Source organism: Zingiber officinale, chromosome 2B (assembly GCF_018446385.1).
Source record: "Zingiber officinale cultivar Zhangliang chromosome 2B, Zo_v1.1, whole genome shotgun sequence".
Taxonomy (NCBI): Eukaryota; Viridiplantae; Streptophyta; class Magnoliopsida; order Zingiberales; family Zingiberaceae; genus Zingiber; species Zingiber officinale.
The window spans coordinates 1232556-1255339 of record NC_055989.1 but is presented as its reverse complement, the minus strand read 5'-3'; the positions used below and the strand labels follow the sequence as shown (position 1 = coordinate 1255339).

Below are 22784 nucleotides of genomic sequence, written 5' to 3'. Positions count from 1 at the left end.
TCATCAATCAACTTATACTGAGAAAGGTTTAAAACAATTTAATATGGATAACTCATACCCATTAACTAACCCAATGGTTGTTCAATCACTTGATATACAAAAGGATCATTTTCGTCCTCAGGATAATAATGAGAAAATTTTTGGTCCTGAAATGTCCTACTAAAGTACTATTGGTGTTTTAATATATCTTGCTAATAATACTTGACCTTATATTGCTTTTGCTATAAATTTATTAATAAGATATAGTTTTGCCCTAGTTAGAAGACAATTGAACGAAATTAAACATACTTTTCAATATCTCCAAGGAACAATTGATATGAGTCTATTTTATCCTCATGAGTCAAATGTAAATTAATTGGGTATACAATGTATTATACTTATTTGATTCACACAAATCCAAATCTCAATCATGTTATTAGAGCAAAAGGTGATATCACTCACCTCAACGACCCAATATCATCGGCCTCATCGTAAGATACATGCAAGTAAATCATGAGGGACATTTTACCCTATCGTAGTGACCCTTTGTATGAGGGAGCTCAGACACCCAACGAGTAGTTTTGCATGTCTCAATCAAGTTATGTTTTCACATATAGTAGAACAGTGATATCTTGGAGATTTTTAAAACATACTATAACTGCTACTTCATCAAATCATACTGAAATAATTGCACTCCATGAGACAAGTGGTGAATATGTGTCGTTGAGGTTAATGACTTATCACATTCAAGAATCATGAGGTTAATTAATAAACAAGAAGACTCTAATGATACTTTATGAAGAAAATGCTATTTGCGTAACCAATTAAACGGTAGATACATCAAAAGGGAATAAGGCAATATGACGAAACAAATCTCCCAAAACTATTTTTCACACATTGTGGCAAAAGGTGAATACGCTCGCTCCAAGCGCCCCCGTTAATTCGTCCTAAGGTCAACACGGAGGAGGTAAATCACGGATGGCTACTAACCTTTGGAATAATGACTAGCACATAAGGGAAGTATTTACCTCGGCTTTGCCGAGATTCGAACCACATATCTCATTGTGGCAACACCTCATACGCTAGCCACTAGACCCATCGGAGGTATTTTTCACACATGATGTACTACGAAGTGGAGATGATGTGCTACGAAGTGGAGATATTGACATATAAAAAAATTTCAATTAAGTGAAAATCTTATAGATTTATTCAAAAAACATTATCAACTACAATATTTGAAAAATTGATTCATAATATTGGAATGGAGGGTCCACAAGATAATAAGAGATGACTTAAAGCATCAGTAATACTTGTTAATAGGGGGTGTTATAACACTCCTTGGTGTTAACACCCATTATGGAGGGGTGTTATAACACCCCCCACCCACTTTGAACGCGTTCAAACAATTGAACGCGTTCAAAGTACAATTCTTGTACAATGGGTGGGCCAGCCCCACCCATGGTGTGTTTTTTTTTTAAAATTTTTTAATAATTGAATAAAATCCTAAAATTAGAAAAAATAAATAAAATGGGTAACTAATAAATAATAAAGATATTTCTAATAATATTATTATTCATTTAAATTTTATTTATTTAATATGATATAATTTTAAATGCACGGTGGGACCCATGAATAATGAATATTAACGTTAAAAAGAATATGGGTGGAAAAAATATTATTATAACAACTATGTGAGATGAGATGACGGACGTTATAACACGGATGTATTACGGATGCTCTTAAAAGAGTGTATAAAATTGGAATGTACCGTCACAGTACAAGATAAAAGTGATTACTTAAAAGGGAGTGTTATGAATGGATGATTTTTGAATCTCTTTAATGACAACTTTTGGATACATTAAAATTTGGATAAAGATGTCTTTTCATTACTTATCAGAAGAACACTCATCTTCTCTACATATGTAGAGCCATGCTCATGTAACAGTGAATTGCAAATGCGACACCCCAATAGTAAAGTGCGCCTTCTATCACAATATATACTACACTTAATCTTAACCAATAGGTCAGAAAAAGATATCAAACACAATGATGTCGGGCCTATATTTAAATAGCATTCTTTTCCAGATGACTGAGCTAGAGTTTGCGACGCGGGACTAAATTCCCAGTCCATTGATTGCAGAATCAACTGTAACAATTTTAACATGTTAATAAAATACAAACATTAAGACACCACCTTTCACCCCCTCAACAATCATATACAGTCAGTCAATTATTAGTTTTTTTAGGGTTCATATACAAGTATACACTAGATAGCAATTCCTTTTCTCCTCACTTATTGCTAGTAGTTACAATTATTAGTCACAATAACATAGACTTTCTAGCTCTTGATAAAATCTAACTCTTGATAACATAGTCAAGCTTTCTTTGCCTCTCAATATCATTATGGGAAATAAACAAAAAGGCTTTACATTTTTTTTCTCTACCGTATAGCGTACCAGATCGATGAATGTTGATCAGAAATGCTCCTTGTGGAATTCAAATTTGGTTGAACCTCTCTGGTTGGAGTCATAGCACAACTTGCCTAGCTCCTGCCCGAGAACGGGTGCTCCGCAGTAGAATACTCCTGTGTCCAATGGATGCACCATGGATTCAAGTTTACTGATATGGTAGGGCTACTGAATAAGAATACTGAAGAACTACAAAACTGACCTATTTTCGCGTCGGGGTGTTTGGAGCTTATTCTGGCGAAGACTTTCTTCCAGTTAGGCCTAGCAAAATGCGTGCGCACCTGAAGAATCAATTAGAAAATATCTGAAGTTGTTGGCATTTAGGCTTATTCCTGACTTCATTCTTGCAATGTATCATCAAACTTCAATCTTATAATAAAACAAGCAATGAGATAACTCACCCTAGTGCCGGAAACGATGTCAACACCATGCTTTGCGTGATTGAGAGCCTGGATCATGGTGATTAGAGCTGACCTTGCATCTCCTTCTTCATACACGCTGGTCAAGTAATTGTGCATCTCGATTATACCCTATCGGTCCAAATGAATTAGCTAGGAAATACTGCAGATGTATATGCTTGTGAATCAAATTCTAAAAAATTTGAACTTGTAGTTGTAGTTAATTACCCGTTGGTCTAACTCAGCCACTTCATTCATAACTCCTTTAAACCAATCAAAGGAGCCTTGCTCACGAGTAACCCAATAGAAATATGCATTTGTTGTTTTGAGAGTCCACTTTACTCTGCGTGAGGCTCTCATGAGTGTTGCCAAATCAACTCGCTCCCCATTTTGTGGTTGCTTTGGCGGGCAGAGTTCGGAGAGTGCTTCCTGTGTCAGGAACACTAATAAATTGACATCTCAACTGAGGTAGAGCTACATTTGAATAAGGGCAATAAGAAAAAGGAATCTAAATCTCACATTCTCCTCTTCCATTTTGACAATGTTGTTGAGTAGATCCTTCAATATGCTAATGAAAGGTGTTGCACCAATGCCGAGGCCGACAAGTAGAAGAACATCGTATTTCTTGTAATCCTGGGCTGGAGCACCATAAGGCCCATCAATCAAAAGTTTTGGCAAGCTGCAATTAGAAAAATGAGCAGTTGAAAACATCACTAATGGAGAAAAGATAATATCGCTAATCCTGAACGGTTCAGTATCACCGGCTTCACGGTAAGATACAGATAAATCACAAGGGATATTTTGCCCTAATACAATAGCTACATGGAGAAGATCAGATTCCCAACAAGGTATTTTGTATCTGTTGGGAATTGACTCTAAGACTTATTATAGCAAACATATATACAAGGACTAACTGTGCCAATCTGTGAGGGTGGCCCGACTCTTTAAAATATCACTACTAATATAGTTTAGATAGTGTTTAAATTGTCCCAAATATGTAAGACCAAATTAATTCCAGTCAGTACTGCAAGACATACCTCTTTTTGGTAGCCTCATCTGCTCTCAAGAGGCCACTCTTTCCTGCGACTGAAGGTTCACATGCTGCAGCAAAAACTCGTTTTAGTTCCCTTGTCCAGTCACCGAGTTGTCTAATGTGGACACTTAAGTAGTCATCTCCAGGAGCTGAAGTGATTGAGAAAGGATGCCTACAGGAAAAAAAGAATACAGTAAGAATATAGTTTATAGTAGACTTAGAACTCCTAAACAGATGATTTTGCATCCTGATATATACCATTCAAAGGGCGAGACAGCAGGGCACTGCACGAACATGTACTGACCACTCTTGTAGCGAAATGCTGCAGGCTTTGACATTTGAAGCGTGAGAACATTACCTGGATATATGGCAACCTGGATTGGAGTTAAGAAGTCGAAGTTACTACATTACATAATTGTCCACACACGGTCAACTTTTCACTATAGAACAGAGTTACCTTTAGTAAACGAACAGAGTAATGACCGGACCTGAGGGCTCTTAGACTCCTCTCCCCGACGTACAGAAGAACAGGAACTGCAAGATACATCCATGTCTGCATCAGTCAAGAAAGTTGAGTCATATAATAGCAGAAAAATCATAAAATTGAAATTCCAATGAAGAAAGAACATACTGTCTTATTGTACCACTTGTGGATAAGGTAGAGACGTTCACCATGCACAATCAACAAAATGTAGACGATGACAAATAGGTGGTGGGAGTACCAGAAAGCATTGAAACCAGTAAGCCTATCAAAGGGCTTAGGGAATCTCACTAGGCTCCTACGAAACCAGTGTGTTGCAAGGATGAAAGCCAACACCATGCAGACCACCATTATGATTCCAGTGATGCCCTCAACACCTCGCATGAGATCCAAGTAGGTTGGCTTTGTGTCTCCAAAATAAGGGCGCAAACCTTGGTACTTCTCTTTGGAGGACGAGATTAGCCGGGGAAAGTCGCAAGCGAGGTGATTGCCAGCATGGAGGATCACTCCAACGACTATCGCTGCTGCTATGGTCTAAATACAGTAAAACAAGTGAGCAACCGATGCAAATGCTAGCAGAAAGATAAATTCTCCTACCAGATGAAATATTTAGTTCAGGTTTTACAGATAATACGGTGTCAAGATATTTCATGGTCAAAGACAAAACTTATAATTACAATTATGGTCCTTGCCCTTTCCTTTCTCCATTAAAGTATGAAAATGCAGTTTCTCATTTATGGATGTTCAATAACAGTGTGCTTTCATAATATATCTTGATGCTAGCATCTCTTGATCCAAATATTTTAGACCGTTGACCACACATGACGATATCTGGTTAGGTATTTCTTCCCTGTTGATGTTTTCTTCAGTGGTGGTTAGGTGATGCCATCGCTTTCCACATACTCATCTGCCCAACTTATGGCATACTCCAATTATTTAATGCAATAATCATTATTTTCCAGGCGCCTACACTTTATATCTGATGTCGGCCATACATACTTCACTATTTTTATCTTTCGATTACTCATTTGTTATTAATATAAATGTTCATAATATAATAAATCTGAAAATTTTCAATATTTTTTAAAAAGTTAAAATAATTTTTAAGAAATCTGAAAATTAATTCTTAAAAATCAATTTATTTACAAATTTATTTCAATAAAAATTCATAGCTTTGGGATGTTTATGTATGGCCACTAGAAAAAAAATTTAGATTTTTTTTAACTCTGCCTATTTTTAACAAAAAAAAATAATTAACTTAAATTAAGTTTAGGGAGAGATTTTATTTATTTATTTCTTTAATTGCTATTTTATTGCATTTATCTTATTGCATTTAACACTTGCACTTAAATGTCATATTAATGTTTTAATTGCATTTTATTTACATATTTTATCATAATCTTAACTCAGGTTGATGCGCATTGTAAGTATCCTAGATTAGTTTTGATATAATCAACCGAGTTAAGTTAAGTTTTGTGATGTTTTGATGCGTTTAAGTGTTCAGGAACTTAAGAATACAAGGAGTCGAGCGGAAGACGCAGCGAGCGAGAAGTATGACACGTGAAGGGCTCGGTGCATCTGAGGAACGAGAAACTGCGAAAGAGTATACAGGTGGACGAGAAGGACATGCATGACATTCGAGGGATGATAAACTGGGGAGGAAGCCTGCTCGAGGAGAAAGACAGAATTCAGTTTGAGTGAGCTTAACTCCAAACAACCGGAGTATCACCCAAGCGAGCAGGATTGATGAAGATCAACTTGGAGGTTAATCTTGAAGACTCGAGGCGCCTCACTTGCGATTAAGGGCGCCTCGAGTGTCAGAATTACATCTACTAGTCGCCGGAATGAAGGTGCCTCCAAGGAGCATGGAGACACCCTCGTGCCTCAAGAAGTAGGCGTTTTACTAGAGATTGGAGACCCGTGCCTCTATAGGAGGCGCCTTGGAGCTTCTATAAAGGCGCCTCCAATAAACAATAGTCATTAGGCTACCATTGAGAAGAGGATAAACTTTTATCCCCCTAGAGACACCTCCAAAAAATGGTAATTTTTTCCAGGAGGCTATAAAAATCCCTTTGGAGCTAAGAATTATATATCAATCATTGTACTAATCTTTCTAGTAATTCTTGAGTTTTCAAAGACTACTTCGCATTCACGAAGGAGAATTTTAGTGGAGCTTTCAACTATCTTGGATTAACAACCACCTAGGTTGTAACTAAATAAAATCTTTTGTCCTCTTACTTTATTTTTGCTATTTTATGTTAATTATATTTGCTTAATTAATTGTGCATCCTTATTAAAGCAAACGCAAGAGATATTATTCTAGTTTAATTTTCAGGACTATTCACCCCCTCTAGTCGGATGATCCTGTCCGAATGAAGGAAGCTGGAAAATCGAGGATGGGGTGACCACTGACGGGATGAAAACTTCAATCTTGCAAAAGAAAACCAAACTAGGGTAGGGGCCCTGCGTTAGCCCTCGGACGCTCAAGTTAAAATCAGGAAGAGAGAATGAGTAATCAAGAAAATGATCAATCTTGCCTTTCCTCATACCTGGTATACCATTTTATACCTTTCTTTGTGATCGTTCTTCTGCCCTTATTTAATGATATTAATTGCCAGAGGAAGGCTTTTTTGTCTTGACTTTTGTGTATTAATGATAAATGAAGTGTTCTTCTTGGTCTTGCTTCTTCATATTTAATGATAATAGACGGAGTGTTCTCTTTTGTTTTCTCGTCTCCTCCTGTGTAGTGTCATTCTTGTGCCAGACGGACAGTCCGAGCGACTCGTTTCCTGCCGGATGGGCGGTTCGATCGGCTCGTTTTCCTGCCGACCGGAACAACCAACTACGGGTTATCCATTTGTCCGACTGGCCCATGATGTCCATTTGTCTGACCGGCCAGGTGATCTATTCGGCCAATCCTTTGCCAGCCGGGATAACCAGACAACCACTTTTGGCCAAGGCTCTTTCCGTAAGCCCCGACGTTAACCGCCTTGACTTTGACCGACATTGTGTCAATTGACCCGTGACAGGTGGGCTTCCCTTTATCACCGCATCACCGGCTTAACGCGGATCTACAGTGGTAAGCATGCTTATGATGAAAAGGCGTGTTCATCATACTAAGCATTAATAGTAAGTGACATACCTTGTTTTCAAGACACTAGTGTAACGTCAACTCGAGTTGAGTGATGGAGTATGGACCGAGCGTCCGATCGGAGAACAAGAGACACAAGAAACAAGTGTCTAGTCAGTCGGGCTTGCAACCTCCTTTGACTAGACTTGGAGGGGAGACTTGTAATACGACAAATAACGTAGGGCCCCCCAAAGTCGGTGTTAAAGTCAAGAAAGTCGGCTGACGTGGTGATCAAAGTCGAGGGGTCAACACTCAGAGCTAGTATGGTCACATGTCTCAGCCGAGTGGTCTAGTCGATCAGACTTCTGGTTCGATCGGATCTCAAGTCCCTCAAGATTGATGGAAGCCCGAGTTGTATTAGTGCAATTCATAGCCAAGTTCTTTTGGTTTGATCGGATATGCTAGGCGTACGGTCTAACCGGACTCTTTGACCGAGCGGAGGCCGAGTCCTCGAGAGGGTCATCATTCCTTAGCCGACTTGACCCGTTAGCGAACGAGGTCTGATCGGACAAGAGAGGGGGCTCGGTCGACCTACCATCAAAGCATATTAATGGCCCATCAACCCAACGGCCTAATATGCCTTTTTGACGTTTTGTGTAATGGTTATCAAAGAATCAAGGGAATATTCCTTGTGCAGTTTTTATGATGAAAGTTTCTACCTTGCAAAGCATAGAAGTAATGGGTCTATTTTCATAAAGGTGTTAGAATGTTAGAATGGTTGATTATTTTTTGAAAATGCACCGATATTTGTGCGTAGAGGAAAAGTAGCACTATATTAGGGATTCCCTTCTAAAGGCACAGGTACGCAACATTAAGCACTCATAACCCACTGTTCCTTTCTACTAGTCACTGCATTCCATTTCCTCTCGACTACTTGTTTGACTTGGGCGTCAGAGTGTGTGCGTCGAGAACCTCTTCTTGGCCTAGTTGTTGTATTTTTTTCCCTCTATGTTTTTTTTTGACACACAGGATTGTTCGGCGCCCTTTGCTTCTAGCTCAAAGTTTTCTAACGGTCAACATCGAAACCACCTACCTAGCGCACTATCTTTCCTGATTTCATACCACACATGAAGAGTTAGGTATTTCTTCTTGTATATGGTAGCAACCCCTCATAGTCCGTCCCCAATAAAGGAAGATAAATTACATGATTAACTTATAGTCGACCGATAAGTTGATTAGAGAGTGAGAAAATTTTTTTTCCCTAAAAATATATATCCGTCGAAAATTAATCTCTTATCCCATTATACTAAGTTTGTCGTCCTAAGCAAACTACGACCCACGGGGAGTATTTCTCTCCTGTAAGGGTGCGTTTGATTCAAGTTATCATGTATAACCTTAGTTATGTGATTACCAAGTAATCACATAACCAAGGTCAAGGGAAATAAAGCATAACCAAATATTGTTTGGTTCAACCTAAATAATGCAACAAAAACTTGTTTGTTTGAAAGTTTTAATGAATAACCTATTTTAATATTTTACCATATTACCTTCAGTTACAAAATCAACCATACATATTATTATTATTATTATTAGCAATTTTTTACTTTTTTATATATTTTTATATATTTTTTTATTTTTTTACGTTTTTAATTTTTTATGTCTTTTATTTTTTTATTTTTTTTACATTTTTTTACGTTTTTTATTTTTTACGTTTTTTACGTTATTTATGGTTTTTTATATTTTTTATATTTTAAAGATTTTTATTATGTTTTTTTTTTTTTTTTTTTTTTTGTACATTTTTTAAAATTTAAAATTTTATTTTTTATATTTTTCATTTTTTTCTTTATGTTTTCTTTTTTGGCACATTTTTTTCTTATCCAAGGATTTTTTGGGTAAAAAAAAAATTTTAACCCCAGAATCAAGAAAAATCTCAATAACCAAAATTATCAAGGATAATCTTCAACCAAATAAACCCTAAATATTTTCTTCCGTGGTGGTTAGGTGATGCCATCGCTTTCCACGTATTTATCTGCCGAGCAATGATATGCACAAGGAAAAAAACTCAATGAAAACCTCAAGGATAGACACATAAAGTCATGGCCCACCATTTCACTTTTTGTGGGCCCCATCATTTTATGCGTCTATCCTTGAAATGGTGGGCCATGACTTTATGTGTCTATCCTTGAGGTTTTCATTGAGTTTTTTTCCTTGTGCATATCATTTTTCTTATCTGCCCAACTTATGGCATACTCCATCTATTTAATGCAATAATCATTATTGCGCCTACCCTTTATATCTGATGTCGGCCATACATAATAATAGGGCGAAGAAATTAATGGAGAAAGAGCTTCACTAGTTTTATCTTATCTTATCCCCGCAGTATTTTACTCTTTTGTTATTAATATAAATGTTCATAGTATAATAAGAAAAGATAGATAATACATACGAAATTGGAGAGTATAAAAGAAAGAATTAATTAGAATACGGACTGACCTTATGGAAGTTGATGTTGTCGTCAAATGGCAGGGCACGGGCGAGGCGGGTGGAGCGTAGCCAGGTGATGGTGTTCCGGCACACCGGGAGGAGGATGAGAGCCATGTTAAACTTCAACGTCTCGGCGGCGCCCTTGGCGGTGGTGAGACAGTAACCCATGACACGGAACGCGTACCTGTTGCGATACTGAATGAATTTCCAGATGAAGAGGCCAGCCATGAGGGCGATCCACAGGGTCACCACCCACAGCCTCTTCCAATTCTCCTCCACGTAGTAGGCCAGCTTGGTACTCAGCTTCCTGATTGGTCCCTTCTTCCTCAGCCCGGCAAGGTTCTGGCTCAGCGCCTGGCTCGTGTAGCTCAGCGCCTGGCTGTAGTTGAAGTACGTGTCCTTCTGCAGCAGCAGCGTCTCCAGTTGCCAAAGCTGCCATCGCCATGAAAATTACTTCTTTATTAAACTCTTGCTTAGTTTATTAATATCATTAATTAATACAAGTGATCGATCGGCAAAGCTTTCTTCGACCCAAAGGGGAAACAAATTAGTGCTTGAATTAAAATGCATGGATTTGGGGAGAAGTGACAAAGTGGAAATACACGTCCTCACGTTGGTGATGAAAAACAAGGCTGTAAGTGGTGATTCGGGTAAGAAGGCCACCTCAAACGTCCTTTCTGCATGCACCACCATCCCATTTTAATTAAAGTGATCAAGTTGGTCCACAAGTTTGACAAAGGCACCAACATTCTTCTAGAACTCGAAAAGGAGACAGGTACAGGTCCACCAAGAACACCAAGAAATAAGAGTGAAATTAACCTAACAGACGTCTCTTGAAATCCATATCTTAAGATTGATGGAAGAGACTACGACACACAGAACAGACCAGAGCTCCCGTGCTATCTCAGGCTGGACCCATGGCTATATATATATATATGTATATATAATAAATTTATTATTTAAACCATGCAGTTATGGAAGAATTCACGTTTGAATATATTTTAATTAAAAGGAGAGAGTGACCTCGATGTAGCCGAGTCTCTCGGGATCCAACTCCTCCATTATTAAAGCTGCATACTCCTCTGCCTGTTCTTTCAGCCTCGACAGCTTATTAGCGCAAGCACTAAGCATTATTATCTGAAAAGGAAAAAAAATAAAATAATGACGCAAGTCAATCAAAATCTATATAAATAAGGTTAGTTTTCAAAACAACTTAGTTAAAAAATGTTCAAAATGCGATACTTTTTCATTGTACAATTAAAATATCCCAAACATATCAATAAGACAGAGACATTGATGTGCAATTCAAATGGAAATGATAGTATTTGACCTAAATACCCTTTACCAACCGCTGTGACAGGGGCAGTGGACTGGGCCTGAGCTGGGCAAAACAGTAAACTAATATTCCATCGGACTAAAAATCAAGATGGGAACTTCGGCAGAGCTGTTAAGAATGTGTCAATGAAAGCGAAGGATTTTGTGAGGTGTGGAGGAAATCGGGTAGTTGATACTGATGTCGCCGGTTCTGTTCACCAACTCCATTAAGTTTAATTTTAAATGTAATCTGACTACTACGATACAACGGAAGGATGTCAAATTATCATCATAAATCGGTGTTACATGATTCAATATTTTTTTTTTTTTTACTAAAAGTAAACGATGAAGGGAAAAGGAAGGAGGGGGAGAAATTACCTCTTTTACTTCCTCCTCTGTGATGTGGCCGTCCTCGTTCTTGTCCACCCTAAACGGATTCAAAATTTGAAAATTGGGGATCGAATTTGGGGTTGAGAGAATGAAGGAGGAGGAGGAAAATTAGGGATTTCTTACATGTCGAAGAAGATCTGAAGTCGGGAATCGAAGCTCTGATCGGTGATCTGGCACCAGAACTCGTGGAGTTCGTCTCTGCTAATCCGCTCGACGTTCAGCCTTCTTCTCCTGCTCAATGCGTCGAACAGCTCCAATGCGAACTCCTCGGAGTCTTTCATTCCTGCGTCGGGCTAGGGTTCGGTTAGATGGAGCGGGAATGAGTTGGGGGAGACGGAGGGGCGGACCTATGCATTGGGCGAAATCGGATCGGGCGAGGAAGCCGTCGTGCGCGAGCTTGTCGAAGTTGATCTGCACCTCGTTCCACGCGTCGACGCCGTTGGCCTTGCGGCCGCTGATGAATCGGAGGCCTCGGAGCGCCTTGTGGGCGCCGGATCTGCTCCGATCGAGCTGCGCCCGTTGCCGGCGCGCTGCCCTCGCGGCCAGCGCCGAGTCGACGCCAGGCGTCGCCGAGGAGGACGAGGCGGCCGCGGCCCGCGAGGACGGGCCGTGGCCCCACGGGAACCGCTTGAGCTCCGCCTTCAGGTCCTCCTTCAGCTGCCGCGCCCGCGCCACCGCCTCCGCCTTCAGCTCCTGCGAGATCTGCAGCAGCCGGTGCGACGAGCTCCGCCCGATGGACGGCGACCGCGAGGCCGACGCCGCCTCCGACCACGCGGCGTCCGACGCGTACCCCGCCTCGATGGCCGCCGCCGCCGCCGGCTCGACTCTGCGGAGCACGATGGTGTCGTCGTCCTGGAGGTCGATGGTCACCTCCACGAACTCCTCCCCGTCGTCCGACACCATCCCCGACGTCGCCGGCGACGTCGCCGCGCTCAGCGCCCTCCCCGCCGGCACGGTGTCCGACGCCCATCGCCGCTGGTGCCGCGTCGCCGACGGCCCCCTCATTGCGCAGCCCAGCCGCCCACGCCTTCAAACTCAAAACCAAACGTGAATATATGAATACAATAACGAGACAGGTGGAGTCGTCGCCGTCGTCGTCGAACGCGCTTGGAATGGAATCTCACTCCTAAACACGCGTCGCGTAACGATATTTGCGCAAACAACAAACGCACACAAATAAAATCAACACAAAAATACCGAGACTCACTCCGTGTCTAGCCACTCGGATCGATCTGCGCTTGCTTGAGGATGAAGGCGGCCACGGCGGAGACGGCGGCGACGGCGGAGGTTGAGCTGTGGGAATCAAAACCTTTTGATTCAAGTTTCAATGGATGGAGCAACGACTCGGTGTTTATAAGTATAGAATGGATGGATATTTAAAGTTGGGTCAGTAGGTGGGTTCAAGTCACCATGTAGGTTTTGAGGTGGTTGTGGGTTGAGAGCAGATCCTCTTGATCGCGATCCAGGAAATAATCCTTTTATATTCATTGGTGGAATGGATGACCTTTCCGTGGTAAAAAAGTGAAATCGCTCGCCCCCAGCGCCCCCGCCGCATCCGACCCAAGGCCATCACGAGGGAGGTAAATCACAGCATCCTGAGCGAGCATTGGATGGATGACCTTCACCTATTTATAAGTAGAGGTCATCCATCCCACTAATGTATGCAAAAGGGTCATCCCTAGACCGTAAAAAGCGATCCAGATGATGGCCGCGAGCATGAATTTTCTGGATCATAAAATATTGTGATAAAAAAAATGAATACATTCGCCCCCAGCGCGTCCGTCAATCCGTCCCAATACAACACGGAGAAGGTAAATTCTAAATTACAAAATATGATCTAGAGGAAGATGGACCAGCTTATTTATAGATGGAGTTTTATGAACCTCATCTATTTTATAGGTGAGATTCATGAAATTTCACTTATAAATCATCCTTGATCTAGGAACGAATCAGGAGTTATGATCCAGAGAATCTAAATTGGATGACCACGAGCATGGTGGAAAATTGGGTGGAGTATAATTACGGAAAATTGATTTTATATTAACAATAAGATTTTTTTGATACGGTGGGTTCTAATTATATATATATAAAAAAAAGAAAATTAAGCGAGAGAGAAATTACATTTAATTTCTCAGATATATACATATACTAATTATTTTTAAAAAATATAGTCATCGAGCGCACATTATAATTATAATATAATATAATATAATATAAATTTAATATTCAGACCTATAAATTTGACTTATTTGTCCAAGATATTTATACAAACAACATAATTTCATTTTAAACTACATTAAAATTAATTAATAAAAATGCATATTAATAAAATAGTATGATTTTATAAAATTTTAAATCAGCGTCTTCCTAAGGAAGGCGAGGCTTGAAGAGGAGCATGACCACCTCCTCCTCTTCCTTATCTTGCCCTGCTTTGACTGACAGGTGTTCTACAGCTTGACTTTGGAAAAAGTCAAATCCTCAACTTGCCTGCTTTGACTAACAGGGTGTCCTACAGTAATTGACTTTGGTAATGTCAAATGAGAGAGAGTTTGTTTGAATTCATTAATCATTTTAGTCCAAACAAAACGTAAAAAATCATCGTTCTATCAATGGAACAAGACAATTGCAAGGCGTCCAAGCAATCGGAAAAAGATGTCAAACTCCGGGACCGTCCGTCATAAATATTTTTAATCGAACTGATCATCTCTAAAATTACCCGGATCCGACCCGAAAAACAAACAAGACAGCCATAATAGACCACAATGATAACACAAAATTCCCAACATAATTAGAGGATACAATAAAACTTATAATACTTTGTAAACGTCAAAATTAAATTTCTAAAACTCGCTAGCTAACTGGCTTAATCTTTATCCGGTTCATAGTCGATCGCAAGAATGCTAACAAAAGAGCACAAGTAGTAGCTTGACACTAGGATTAAGAAATCGACCCATAGATAAGATTAGACCTCAAAGTGTCTTCTTCATGACACCTCAATTTTACTCCACTAAAACAATCTAACATTAAGTCTTTACTTTACAATGTCCATCAATATCAGATAAAAAATGGGGATTCAAGACCTCAATGATGGTGTGTGCCGCGGCACTCCATGACATTTAGGACTTTGGATTTGAGTCGTCGAGCATGATCGAGTTCTATCCCGACCTCACATCCACTCCTCATTGTGCATGAGTCGACATGTTGTTGCTCAAAAGTATTGAGCCTAATGGTCCTCTACTTGGCATTTGCAGTGATAAGGGAGGGTCCATCTGTTACAGGTCAATTGACACAGTGTCGATAAAAGTTAAGACGGTCAACGTCGAGCTTTCGGTTATCTCGATCGACAAAGGAGTGGCCGATCGGACATCACTCGACCGGTAAAGGCATCATGGACTGGTCAGCAGGAAAACGAGCCGCTCGAACCGTCCATTCAACACAAGGAATGATATTACACAGGAGGAGACAACAAAGCAAAAGAGAACACGTCGTTTATCATTAAGTATGAAGAAGTCAAGATAAAGAAGAATACTATATTTACCATCAATGCACAGAAGTCCAGACAAAGAAGCCTTCCAGACAGATGAACGATCACAGAAAAAGATATAAAAAGATACATCAGGTATGTAGAAGGCAAGATTTATCATTTTCTTGATTACTCATTTTCTTCCTGATTTTGATTTGAGCGTCGGAGGGCCAACGCCAGAGACTCCTTCCCTGGTTTGGTTTTGTTATACAGAATTGAAGTTTTCATCCCGTCAACGATCACCTCATCCCTGACTTTTCAGCTTCCTTCATTCGGACAAGATCATGCGGCATGCCATTTTCAACTTATCGAGATCATTATTTGTAGAATGTGAGAGGGTAAGATAAACTCCACCTTAGTCTCACATATTTGAGTAATGGATCTTAAAAGATACATAAATATCGAGAGATTTCTCACCTAAATGTCTTGATGTTTTTGGGTTAAATTAGACACTCTCTTAGCCTTTTTAAGCTAATACCAGAGTCGCTTTGAGTTCTGATCCCCTGAAACCTTAATCAGCAAGCCTTCGAGTGATCAATCACAACCATCAAGTTATTCATTTTAGTTTGAAAGTTGGATTGATTACTGAGTTATTGCAAGAACAGTTTACTGATATCAAAATTCAGATTTGGTAACAGGCTCGCATCATGAACAATCATTCAAGAAAGATTTAACTGGAAACCAGAAACTATATTACTGTGTGATAAACAGGCATTGGAAAGTAGATATTCATGGCAAACTCAAAAGCCCTAATTATTTGGGGGCGGGGAGGAGAAACTTGCCGATCAGACGGGGCTGAGCAGCTGGTAGAGATGGGGCTTGGGCTCGGAGTTCATGCCGATGAGGATGACGAGGGGGATGAAGCCGTAGTGGGTGATCACCTTGGTTTTCTTCATCGCCCAGGTGGTCCACTCCTTGACGAGCTCGCAGGTCGATTGCTCCTTGGACTTGGGTCCTTTCCCGGCCTTCGCCTTTCCTTTCACCTTGAGAGAAACCCTAGACGCCATGGCGAACGCACGCTTCCTCGATGAAAACCTCCGCCGCCGCCGCCGCCTCCTCCTAAAACCTTGCTGCGCCGTATCCTGTTAGCTGACCGCTATATATAGCAAAAAAAAAATGATTTTTTTCCTTATGCCTTTTATAAAAAAATGATTTTTTAAAATGAAATAGCTGAGACGATTTGGCCACGACCCGACTCCTTGCGCCCCCGCAGCATTTTGGCTCTACGCCTACGGCGACAGGGCCGGGAGACTCCGCGGCAGATCCACAAGGGCGCTCTAGATGGGTGCCGCCCTGGAGCAAGGCAGAGTTGTGGCGGAGCTTGCGAACGGGCCCAGGATTCAAGCACCCACCCTGCATTACTCCTCTCCATTGTTCTTGACGAAAGCTACGGATTCACTAGGTCCCGCCTTGATTTATCTCCGCCTCAGTTAAGGTATCCATTTGTTTTCAATCTTTTATCCTCATTTTTGGATTTCTCCCCCCTTTTTCATCGTTCGTATTACTCGTTTTTATGAATCTAAGTCACCAGGATGGAAATTTCTGGGCCTCATCCGAACCAAAAAATCGAATTGGGGAAGGAGAAGGGGGAAAAAAATCTCTTTTTTTTAGAGGCGGAGGAATAAAAGAAAATATTGAAGTAAAAAAAAAAACGGAGAACTTCGTACGTCACAGGAAGCAGAACCGGCTTCACTTCGTTCGTAGCCAGATGGCCTCATTGCTCGCGCCGGTGCGCACCGAATTGCTTCTCGAATTCCCCAAGTTAGCGCCGTGTTATGGAAACCGGTGGCGGAGCAGAGCGGCCGCGGAGTATTTGAGGCCTGGCCGCCATCGCCGGGATAGCCGGAAGTGGAAGAGGGACGTTAAGATCGCTGCGGCGAATGTTGAGGGTTTCTCGTCACGAGATGGCGTTGCCGAAGATTACTACGCTGTTCTCGGGCTGGTAAGCTCGTTTCTGCTTATTGATGATCCTGGTTCGTGAACCCATCCATGGATTTTGGTTGATAAAATATGCATTCTTCATCTTGTGAATTAGTAGTTTTGGTTTCAGTTTGAAAGTAGTAAACCCTACTTTTTATGAAGATTGAGGATGACCCAGCCTAAGCATGAACATTCAGGATGTATTCCTATTGCTTATTATGAAGATCTGAGTGGAAGAAGTCATGGACTCCTTTGCTGTGAATTGCGTAGAACATGAAGGGTCCATCGTTTCAGTGCTTGTGTGCACACATCTTGATTGGGTAGGGAGTGATGTTATATGTTCAAGACCAAGCCGATTCATCCCCTCTAAGCCTAATGTATGATCTTCTCTATGTGAACCAATGGAACCAAGTCTGGCTAACGAGTTATTTTGCTCAAGTTTGTGTTGACTCATTTTTCCACCATTTAGTCGAAGGGAACATCTGTAGTCGTTGCGGTTTGGTACTACAGTATAGGGAGTTTAGATTCTGTAATTGGTTACATGAGGTATTGGATTCCCATGTACATATTGGCATACTAGTAGGAAGCCATGTTCTTGTTAATGTAGAACGTGCTGCTCAGCTTGGTTGGGCTTGTAAACATCATAAATACACATGAGAAAAGGAATAGGAGAAGAAAGTTACAACTCAAAATCTCCTTCTCTTCTTCCTTACCATGGTAGAACTTAGGACCTTACAATTCAAATTGACCCAAATGATCTAGATCCTAAATCCTAGGTAGAAATCGTGCCGGGATCTTACAACTTCATCATTCCTAATTATTATCTTCATGGCTTTAAGTTGTTTCTTGTGAAAAATTTGTACACTTATGAACGTCAATCTAAATTTAAGATGCTTATACCTTAGGTTTGATGATGATGATTAGATGGTTGTACCTCATAGGCAAACTTAAAAGATAAATGATTTTATGCCTCTTCATATTACAACCTAGTTCTGATGTATTATTCCTGCATTATCTCACTACCAGGTGTCAGATGCCACTCCTCGGCAGATAAAGGAAGCTTATTATACTTGTATGAAATCATGCCATCCTGACTTGAGCGGGAATGATCCAGATATCAATAACTTCTGCATGTTTATCAATGAGGTCTATGCGGTAAGTTCTTCAAAATGGATTTGGTCTACAGTTTTGCAATCTCACATTCATTAGGAAACTGATTGGTCAGTGAATTAATATGAATGGAAAGGGCAGGTGCTCAGTGATCCTGTGCAGCGTATGGTATATGATGAAATTCATGGATATGCTGCAACAGCTATGAATCCTTTCTTGGATGATAGTGCTCCAAAAGATCATACATTTGTTGATGAGTTTTGTTGCATAGGTATGTCAAGTTTCTTAGTTTGGATCTATTGATGAATGACCATAATATGCTCAACATGGCATCATAATATATATATATTGAATACTTGATTACAGCTCTTCTGAGTTCATAGAATCTAACTTACAATTACATGTTCATGTTATGCTTCTTATAATAGGGACTTGGTTCACCATTTCTATTCATCTTACTTTACTAAATTGTCATGCGCTAGTGAAATTCTGATTTTAAACTGGTTCTCATCTATGTCCTAAAAACATGATACTCATCATTGATATTTTCTTCCCTTGCATGAGTAGGGTGCAAAAATTGTGCTAATGTGGCTCCGGATGTGTTCAAAATAGAGGAAGACTTTGGCCGTGCAAGAGTTTGCAGCCAATCAGGGAATCTTAACTTGGTTCAAGAAGCAATTGATACCTGGTGAGATATTGTGAGCATATTGGAAATACTTCAGTTGTTTGACTGATCTTGATTTGCCTCTATTGTAAAGGCAAACCGGCCATATAGATATTTATAGCACTTGATATTTGAGAACATATCATGCATCATATATTTGAGCAACTATGAGGGTCATATGAACCATCATTCATCATAAGCTCAATTTGAATTAAGAGCAGAGGCATTTGGTTATCAGAATATATTTTGGTAAGTATTCAAAATATCATATTCTTACAGTAGTTCCTTGCTTTCTGTAATTTCTTGTTCCCATTCAAGAATATCTTATAGGTAACAAAACATTCATGAAGTATGTTGTATAAGACGCATGTGCAAATTTCTGCAAGAATTTTACCCTAATTCTTCTTCTATCTCATTTGTGGTCATAATTTGCATATTAGCCTAATCGTTTTTGTTCCATGATACAGCACTCATAACCATGCTTTCAACTTTCTTCAAGTTCATGAATCACTAATTTAACCGCCATCTCGGTGGTTTTTATTGTTAATTTATATTTTAGCCCGGTTGATTGCATTCACTGGACATCCGCTGCCCAACTTTCTCTCCTTGAAGATGAAATGCGTAGAGTTGAGAGAGTAAATGTAAGACAAGACAATTTTTCATCTTAAAGTTAATGATTCTCTGTTAGATATATTCATAAACTCGCATAACCAAAGCTGTGTCTTAAAGTTAATGATCTCTCTGGATGTATTTACGATAGTTTATTACTTTGAACCAAAGCTGTGCTATTAATGTTTCCTTAGTCGTCGTCGTTTGGGGTTTTGCATCATTTGTTTAACGGTATGAACTTATTTTTGTCTGAAATCCATTGTGATGGTATCTCTTATTCAAAATTACAACTCAGTGTGGCATCAACTGTAGTGTGAATTAAAGAATTAGAACATCATACTGCCTATAAAACTCTATAAACAGATTTAATTTAGGGAACATTTAAGTATGAAATTGTCAGATGTTATTCCAATACCATTTATTTACGCAAAAGTTTTGTGATGGGAAATTTGATATCATTTGAACAGGTTGGGCTAATGCTCGCCGGAATGGGAAGATCATCCATGGATGTTTTCAGAATGGTACATAAAGATTTATTTCCCTGACTTGTCTTTATAGATTAACTAGATATGTTCAGAATTTTAGATCTAAAATCATATATTAATTGGCAAAGCTCTTCCGGTCGCGTAAAGCTATTGATCTTAGACTTTGGATGCCTTCCTTTGATTCTCCTGAATCTCTTTTACTCGAATGAAGTTGTTAGTTAATATTATTGGCATCCCTTGCGCTATAGTTTTACGAAAGTGAATATAATCATTCTGATGTGGCAGGCAAGTTCGAGATGGGAAAAGCGCCAAGCAAAAGTCTTGGTGAGTTCTCTCAAGTGATAAATTCAATTGTGATCAAGTTATATTAATAATTGATTCGTCTATTTGTTCGCGGAAAATTTAACTCGTAATCAAAGCATTAGATGCCGCATTCAATTGTTTACTCTGAAGCTCATGCCAAATTTCCAGGAAAAGGCTAAGATGCAGATGATGAAACCGAAAGATTCCGATAAGAGCGGATTTACGAGTGCATTTTGGAACAATATTTGGGGTTCACCAAAGAATACAGGTATTTCTCATAACAACAAAATTAAGATGAAAAGAAACAAAATTCTACATTCCAATCCATATATTTGCTCCTGTTCTTTATGACAGAGGAAGCAGTGAAGGCGAGGGCTAAGAGTGCTGCTGCGGCGGCGAGAAGGTGGCGAGAGTACTCGAGAAAGGGAGCCGATAGACGTCCCACATTCAAGCTTCCTGAGGCGATATCGAACAAGGAATAGTTAAGGGAAAAAATTAAGAGCAAATCTCATGCGCAATCTCTTGTGGTGAGATGATCATTGCCATTGATTGCTTGTTGTTCTTCTTATACCTTCACTTGTTCTGAACAGAATTAACCTCACATCTCATATCTCATACTTGTGTATCATAATTGTCACTGATATTAAATATTGATATTAATTAATCTGCTTCCCTCAATGGTAACATAAATTAAGCACCTTAATTAGGGTTGTAAATGAATCAAACGTTCGTGAACAAGCTTGGTGTTCGATTTGCTAAGAGCTTGTTTATATTTGCTCAATATATATAAGATTAATTAAACAAACAAGCTTAAATAGCTCGTTAAGCTAAATAAACAAGCTTGAACACATATGTGTTCAGCTCATTAACGTTCGTGAACAATGTTCACGAATCATATTCATTAATAAAAAAAATTTTAATATGCTAAATAAACAATAAAATAAAATAAATAAATAAATTTAAATTATCAAGCTCAATAGCCAATCAAATAATTAAAAATTTCAAACAATCAAACAAACTTGAATTGAGAGCTTGATAACATCTAAACGAACAAAACTCGAAGCCAAGCTTGAATTAAGAGCTTGATAATATCTAAACGAATCAAGTTCAAGTCAAACTTCAAACAAGCTCAAGCTCATAAAAAATAAATCAAGTTAAGCTTGAACACTCATTTTAAAAGTTTGGTTCATTTTAAGTTCGGCTCGGCTTGATTACCTTATCAAATAAGGTTGAACATCCCAAAACTCGGCTTGACTTGTTTACCACCCTAACCTTAATCCTCTACTTAATTAATAATTAACCTTTTAATTAGCACCAGCTAGGTAGCTATGGCCATGTTTATGGCCACCCTCACACCCAATTTCTCGTTGACTTTTAAGTTAAAAATTCATAAAGGTAGTTGACCGAGACAAGCAATTGGGCATTAAACTTCATGCCATCGATTGCAAAATAAACAAATATTCAATATGAATAAATAAATATATAGAGCTGTGAAAGAGAGGAGAAGAACAAGTTGTAGTGATGCACTTAAAGAATTAATAAGAAGATGTGATCAAATGGGCATTCCAATCTGTCCTTATGGCTTGAACTTTAAAAAATAAATAAGAGGGAAATGTCAAAAGACCTCTTTTTTATTTGAATCATGAAAATATTTTTTTCCTTTTTTATTTATTATTAAAATTAATATTTTATTCGTTGTTTTACCTTTTACTTTTCAAAATTACTTTTATTTTTAACATTAATATAGCAACTGAAAGATCATATATAACTAGTGTTACACAATTATATCAATTATGATCTTATATTATGCGAATTATAATTTTGTAACTGTTAACTACATAATACATAATTATAATAGCTATAATTCTATAGTTGTTATAACATATTATTAATTAGTGTTGATAAGAAATAAATTATCTAGAATTGTTTCATAATTATTATAATATAATATTAATGAGTGTTGATTAGAGAGATCGTATTTATATTATAATAATCAATTGTAATAGGACTAGGGGTCATGCCCCTAATCTAAAATTCTAAATATGTCCTGGTAATAATGATGAATTATAGTTACTATAATATGGTATTATTTGTTCCTGGGTCATAGTGCCATAATAGGATATTCAGATTGTCATCCAAAAATTTACGGTTCGAACCTCAGTTACGATATATTTGTAGAAATTTTTCCTCCAAATGGGAGGCGTAATCAAAGGATGCTGGACTTCTGGGTTAGTCACCGCGTGCGCTTCCCGATTTACCTTGATAACTAATGGAAAAATTTTATGGGACCAAATCAATCATCCTAAAAATAATCAATGAGATTAATTAGAATTATCATTTTTTTTATAATACTTTATTATTAGTATGGATCGTAATTAAAGTATTTCTATAGTATAATATTGATCCATCTAAACTAAAAGAAAATTATAAACTATAACTATTATAATACAGTTTTATTAATAGTATTGATTAAAAGTTGACATGTCTAAGTTATAAGTTTATAATAATGTCAAAAATAAAGATGATTTTGAAAATAAAAATGTATTGAGATGG

At 38.8% G+C, this 22784-nt stretch overlaps 3 protein-coding genes across 7 annotated transcripts; 1 reads left to right on the top strand and 2 right to left on the bottom strand.

The window, feature by feature from the left end:
* Positions 1-2174: 2174 nt before the first annotated feature.
* Positions 2175-12976, bottom strand: LOC122044979 (respiratory burst oxidase homolog protein A-like). Of its 4 annotated transcripts, XM_042605015.1 has the most exons (15): positions 12825-12974; positions 11965-12644; positions 11741-11900; positions 11606-11654; positions 10937-11050; positions 9923-10345; positions 4510-4893; positions 4336-4431; positions 4137-4252; positions 3883-4050; positions 3365-3524; positions 3074-3274; positions 2849-2977; positions 2650-2728; positions 2175-2563 (listed from the first exon to the last, which is right to left on the bottom strand). In XM_042605015.1, the coding sequence occupies exons 2-15, from the start codon at positions 12620-12622 to the stop codon at positions 2454-2456; spliced, it is 2847 nt and encodes a 948-aa protein (XP_042460949.1). In that variant the 5' UTR covers positions 12623-12644; positions 12825-12974; the 3' UTR covers positions 2175-2453. The 4 variants fall into 4 exon arrangements, with proteins under 4 accessions (XP_042460949.1, XP_042460953.1, XP_042460951.1 ...); XM_042605019.1 differs by lacking the exons at positions 2175-2563; positions 2650-2728; positions 2849-2977 and having other exon boundaries at positions 3169-3288; positions 3365-3483; positions 12825-12976; XM_042605017.1 differs by lacking the exons at positions 2175-2563; positions 2650-2728; positions 2849-2977 and having other exon boundaries at positions 3169-3274; positions 3365-3483; positions 12825-12976.
* A 2812-nt stretch (positions 12977-15788) lies between these two features.
* LOC122044981 (mitochondrial import receptor subunit TOM7-1-like) lies at positions 15789-16283 on the bottom strand. Its single transcript, XM_042605022.1, has one exon. It carries the CDS (start codon positions 16145-16147, stop codon positions 15926-15928), a length of 222 nt encoding a protein of 73 aa, XP_042460956.1. The 5' UTR covers positions 16148-16283; the 3' UTR covers positions 15789-15925.
* A 141-nt stretch (positions 16284-16424) lies between these two features.
* Positions 16425-20895, top strand: LOC122044980 (chaperone protein dnaJ C76, chloroplastic-like). Of its 2 annotated transcripts, none has more exons than XM_042605020.1 (10): positions 16425-16575; positions 16665-17082; positions 18087-18215; positions 18312-18441; positions 18738-18858; positions 19394-19475; positions 19911-19964; positions 20214-20252; positions 20400-20499; positions 20586-20895. In XM_042605020.1, the coding sequence occupies exons 2-10, from the start codon at positions 16849-16851 to the stop codon at positions 20711-20713; spliced, it is 1017 nt and encodes a 338-aa protein (XP_042460954.1). In that variant the 5' UTR covers positions 16425-16575; positions 16665-16848; the 3' UTR covers positions 20714-20895. The 2 variants fall into 2 exon arrangements, with proteins under 2 accessions (XP_042460954.1, XP_042460955.1); XM_042605021.1 differs by having other exon boundaries at positions 16428-16575; positions 16672-17082.
* Positions 20896-22784: the final 1889 nt, after the last annotated feature.